The 5,571-nt window shown below is 38.8% G+C and overlaps 1 protein-coding gene across 1 annotated transcript in view; it reads right to left on the minus strand.

The window, feature by feature from the left end:
- The window catches only part of ACAP2 (ArfGAP with coiled-coil, ankyrin repeat and PH domains 2), a 186,118-nt gene that overhangs the window by 119,232 nt on the left and 61,315 nt on the right, over nucleotides 1-5,571 (minus strand). Inside the window, 1 exon segment of the mRNA XM_017873479.1 lies at nucleotides 574-631. Coding sequence (XP_017728968.1) covers nucleotides 574-631 — 58 coding nt within the window.

The following is a 5,571-nucleotide window of genomic DNA, read 5'->3' on the forward strand; positions in this document are numbered from 1 at the left end:
ACCACGCCCGGCCCCAGAAAAAGCTTCTAACAACATAAAGGATGTTTAGTGAGCTTTGAAGTCAGACATGGATTTGAATTCCTGCTCTGGCACTTAGATTAGACTTTACACAAGCTACTTAGTGTCTCCAGTTTTACTTTCCTCATGTGTAAATCTGGGATAATAATAGCATTTACCCTCATAGAGATAAAAAGCTACCAGGCCGGGTGTGACGGCTCACGCCTATAATCCCAGCACTTTGGGAGGCCGAGGCGGGTGGATCACCTGAGGTAAGGAGTTTGAGACCAGCCTGGCCAACATGTTGAAACCCCGTCTCTACTAAAAACACACAAAAAATTAGCTGGGCATGGTGGTACACGCCTGTAATCCCAGATACTTGGGAGGCTGAGGCAGGAGAATCGTTTGAACCCAGGAGACAGGTTACAGTGAGCTGAGATCATGCCACTGCACTCCAGCCTGAGCAAGAGCGAGACCCTGTCTCCAAAAAATAAAAAAGGTACCTACTATTGTAGGTACTAATATTTATGGCAAACAAGAATCGATGTTTTAAAAAGCTAAACATGTAAAATTTACCTTATCAAGTTTTAGTTCCAATTCTGCCACATCACCTTCTACTTCTTCCAAAGCTGCCCTAGAAAAATTAAATATAAAATAAGTTATTTCATTTGTTCAAATGTATACTTTACTCTTGAAAAGTAACTCTAAATGAAAAGATAGATATGAATGCTTAAAAATTACACTTCACATGAAGTAATAATTACCTTGGAATTTAGTATAAATACTTCATCATCATGCAATACAACAGATAACACAATGATTGTTTAGGACAATGACAGAACACATTACGCTAATTTATACTCAAAGCATTAGTATTATTCCAATTAATAACACTAAATACAGCTATTTAGCATGCACTTTTTAAATAACTGAGAAATTTTAAAAGTTGAGGCGTACAAAGAATCAGATTTCTTGATAACAAAACACACGCAACCAAACTGCAAGGCATTGTCGGCAACCAAAAAGAGCTTTTACTTTTAGAAGCAGCTCAGAAAAATATCACCCTTTTTTGTTTCCAAAGTATTTTTTTAATCAGCACCTAACAGTAATTTTAGTCTCTCTTCTTCTCCTAGCAATATAATTTTAATACAGAAAATTAGCGAAGGTTAGATTATGAAAATGCAGAAACTAAATAAGCCAAATACTTTATTGACAAAAGAGAATACAATTATAATGCCAGTTAGCACTTCATATCACACTACAAGACAACATTTCAAAACTGGAAATTTGTCTGAAACAAAATAGTAGCAACTAAGTTTTTAGGGATGAAAACATTTTACACTCAAGAGTATGTATAACAAAATGTAATTCATCTACTTTAAGTCATTTATGCCATTTTCATATATCTACTTGATAAACTAGCAATTCTCAAAGAGGTATTTTAAGATTTAACTAAATTTTTTTAAAGTTGGATAGTAATGGGGGATTTACACTGAGTAAGATATTCTCAGGAGACAGAGGTAGGATAAAAACTATTTCCGGAACGAGCATGGTGGCTCACACCTGTAATCCCAGCACTTTGGGAGGCTGAGGGGAAGAACTGCTTGGGCCCAGGAGTTAGAAACCAGCCTGGGAAACACAGGAAGACCCTGTCTCTACAAAAAATAAAAAGATGAGCCAACCGTGGAGGCTCATGCTTGTAGTCCCAGCTACTCAGGAGGCTGCGTGGGAGGATCACTTGAGCCTGAGAGGTTGAGGCTTCAGTGCACTCCAGCCTAGGTGCCCCGTCTCAAAATAAAACAAAAAACTCTATTTCCAGAACACCCACTTCACCTCTGTGACACCTCTGCATAATCACCTTATCGGCCTGTGATTCTGCTTCCCCATCGGGTAACATTTATTTTTAAGAAGTTTTTAAATCTCTAAAATAAGAAAATAACCCCTAATTATTCAGTAAAGAAATGCCTATGATAAAATGAGATGCGCTAGCATATGATTGGGGAAAATGGAAGGTGCTGCACTTTCTAGCACAGAAACAGAAATACTTCTTCCTGACTAAAAGTTTCTCATTTGCTTCAGAAAAGTTTTTCAAACTATGCATTGTCCCCTTAACCTAGAAAACATTTTTCATCCACATCAGTCCTCAGTCCCTTTACCTACTCATCATCTAAAACTTAATTTACACAAGAGAACAAATGTATGTGTATGAGGATATTCACTGTAATGGGTTAGAAACCTAGATGTGCAGCAATAGGAAATAATGTAAATAAATTACGATATATCCATACCATTATGTGAGGCAGAAGATTTTAAATGAGGTTGATCTATATCTACTAATATGGAAATATGCACAGGATAGAGTATTATATGGGGGGGGAAAGCAAGCTACAAAATTATATGCATAGCATAAGCTCAATTTGGGAGCATATTTATCAGTCTACAAACTACAACTCTGAAGAATGGGAATTCAACAGCAGAAAGGATAAATAAGGATTTGCACTTTTTACTAAATTCTGGATTGTTTATTTTCAATAACGATGCATTTTTAAGTAACTTTTAAAGCTAATAAAGGGGGAAAAGAAGTCCAAACACCACCTCCCCAATACATGGTCCTTTTGGAACCCCTCAACCACTCAAGCTGAATGGCATACCCCCCCATGACCCTCCAGCACGTCACACACATTCTATCACTGTGCACCTCGCTCACCAGTCTCAGTTCCCCATAGCAGTACAGACACACAAACAAAATGTTGAGCCAAAGGAGAAACTCACTAAGTACTCTTAATTGTCAGATACCCTCTTCATTTACATTTTAACCTTTATTTATCTTTACTCAATCTTCCATTTCTTTCAAGCAAATTAGTTGAAATCACCAGTTTGAGATTTAATCGTTGGCTTCTACTAAACAAATGGGTTGGTAGAAACTTTTTGTAACTTCTCCAATCTTATTTCACTGTGTAATTCCTACTAATTCACTTTTGTGAAACAACACATTTAAAGAAAGGTAAGAAGCAAGGCAATGTGGCTCACGCCTGTAATCCCAGCACTTCGGGAGGCCCAGCCAGGCAGATCACTTGAGGTCAGGAGTTCTAGACCAGCCTGGCCAACAGAGTGAAACCCAGTCTCTACAAAAAATACAAAACGTAGTGTCAGGCCAGGAGTTTGATACCAGCCTGAACAACAAAGCAAGATCCAGTCTCTCAAAAAATAAAAAATAAAAAATGTCAGCTAGGCATGGTAGTGTGTGCCTGTAATCCCAGCTACTGGGGATTCTGAGGCAGGAGGATTGCTTGAGCACAGGGCAAGACCCCATCTCGTTTAAAAAACAAACAAAAAAAAAAAAACAGGGAGTGTAAAAACTAAATGAGTACTGTTCATATCATCAATCACAGCACATGACACAAAGAACAAAATCAATTCACAGATTCTTCCTCTCCTCTAGCTTACCACTGAGATGACTTCTATTCATTAATGAGATAGAACCATTCTGGGACATATGTTTAATAAACTAATAAGTGAAATAAAAGAATTTACACAACAATCTTTCAAATATTAAATGACAGATATTATTTCTCTGCAAACCTCCCAAATTCTTACTAAGCATATAACTTTTATAAAAATGCAAAGTGCCCTCTGGGATGAGTCTGACGACAGTAACTCAGAAATTGAGGCTGCTTTACGCCCTAGAAACCATAACACCGATGATTCTGATGATTTTTATGACTAACATGCTGTGACATCTGTTGTAAATAAAGTCTTTAAACAAACTGAAAAAAAAAAAAATGCAAAGTAATAAAGAGGCCAAAAGTACAGACCCCTCTACCCTCCATAGCTTAAAATTTAATCTAAAAAAATCAAGTTATACACACATTAACAATGAAATAAAATATATGATTGAGCAGCAAAACAGAAAATAAGAAATAAAGGAGACAGATGTTAAGAGAAAGGGAAGAAAAGAGAAGACAATGAACACAGTCACAAGGGTCAGCAAACAATTACCCAACAGCCAAGTCTGACCCATAACCTGTTTTTACAAAGTCCGTAAGCTAAAATGGTTTTACATTTTAAGTGGATGAACAATATTTTAAAAAATAATATTTTGTGATGCATGAAAATTATATTAAACTCAAATTTCTGTTCCTCTAAAGTTTTAAGGAAGCAGAGACAAGTTAATTCACTTCCGTCCTCTCTATGGCAGTTTTCACGCCATAATGGCATAGCTGAGTAGTTGCAAGAGAGACCATATGGCCCACAAAGCATAAAATATTTACTATCTGGCCCTTTACAGAAAAAGTTTACTGACCATTATGAATATCAGATATAAGAACATGAATGAAAATCTTTTCTCATATATGAAATACACAAGCGAAATGAAGTTTGGGCGTGGCTCTAGTTTGGACGTGGCTCTAGTTTGGACGTGGCTCTAGTTTGGGCGTGGCTCTAGCTGTCTGTGCTCTAAGAAGCTGAATAAGCCCAGAATTCAGAAAAACAGACACCTTATTTTTAATAACAATACCTTCATTCTTTTAGCTATTCATGCATCCTAGTTTGTTACTGTCAACTGAGAAAACAGTTACCTCAAAACATAAAACTAGAAGAGAAGCCGGGGGCGGTGGCTCACGCCTGTAATCCCAGCACTTTGGGAGGCTGAAGTGGGTGGATCACGTACGGTCAGGAGTTCAAGACCAGCCCAGCCAACATGGTGAAACCCCGTCTCTAATAAAAATACGAAAATTAGCCAGGCGTGCTGGCAGGCACCTGTAATCCCAGCTACTAGGGAGGCTGAGGCAGGAGAATCACTTGAACCCAGGAGGCGGAGGCTGCAGTGAGCTGAGATCACGCCATTGCACTCCAGCCTGGACCAGAAGAGCAAAACTCCATCTCAAAAAAAAATAAAAAATAAAAAAAATAAGAAAACTAGAAGAGAAAAAAATCCAATAGCAAGTTTAACACCAAGACATGGCTATGAAATGAATGAGGCTCAAAAATAGAACTCTCTCCACTCAGATAACTGCATATCCTTGTTGTAGCAATAAACTTTTTAAGCTACTGTTTATAAAAGAGTATACATTAAAATAACTAAATAGTATGTGTAATATGAGCATTACATTTTCTTTATAAAATTATTTAAAAGAAAAAAGTAGTATGGGCAGGGCATAGTGGCTCACGCCTGTAATCCCATCACTTTGGGAGGCTGAGGCGGGCAGATCACTTGAGGTCAGGAGTTCAACACCAGCCTGGCCAACACAGCGAAACCCTGTCTCTACTAAAAATACAAAAATTAGGCCGGGCGCGGTGGCTCAAGCCTGTAATCCCAGCACTTTGGGAGGCCGAGACGGGGGGATCATGAGGTCAGGAGATCGAGACCATCCTGGCTAACACGGTGAAATCCCCGTCTCTACTAAAAAACACAAAAAACTAGCCGGGCGAGGTGGCGGGCGCCTGTAGTCCCAGCTACTCGAGAGGCTGAGGCAGGAGAATGGCGTGAACCCGGGAGGCGGAGCTTGCAGTGAGCTGAGATCCGGCCACTGCACTCCAGCCCAGGCGACAGAGCAAGACTCCGTCTCAAAAAAA

The sequence above is a fragment of the Rhinopithecus bieti genome, unplaced genomic scaffold (genome assembly GCF_001698545.2).
Source record: "Rhinopithecus bieti isolate Rb0 unplaced genomic scaffold, ASM169854v2 scaffold_5626, whole genome shotgun sequence".
In the NCBI taxonomy this organism is placed as follows: domain Eukaryota; kingdom Metazoa; phylum Chordata; class Mammalia; order Primates; family Cercopithecidae; genus Rhinopithecus; species Rhinopithecus bieti.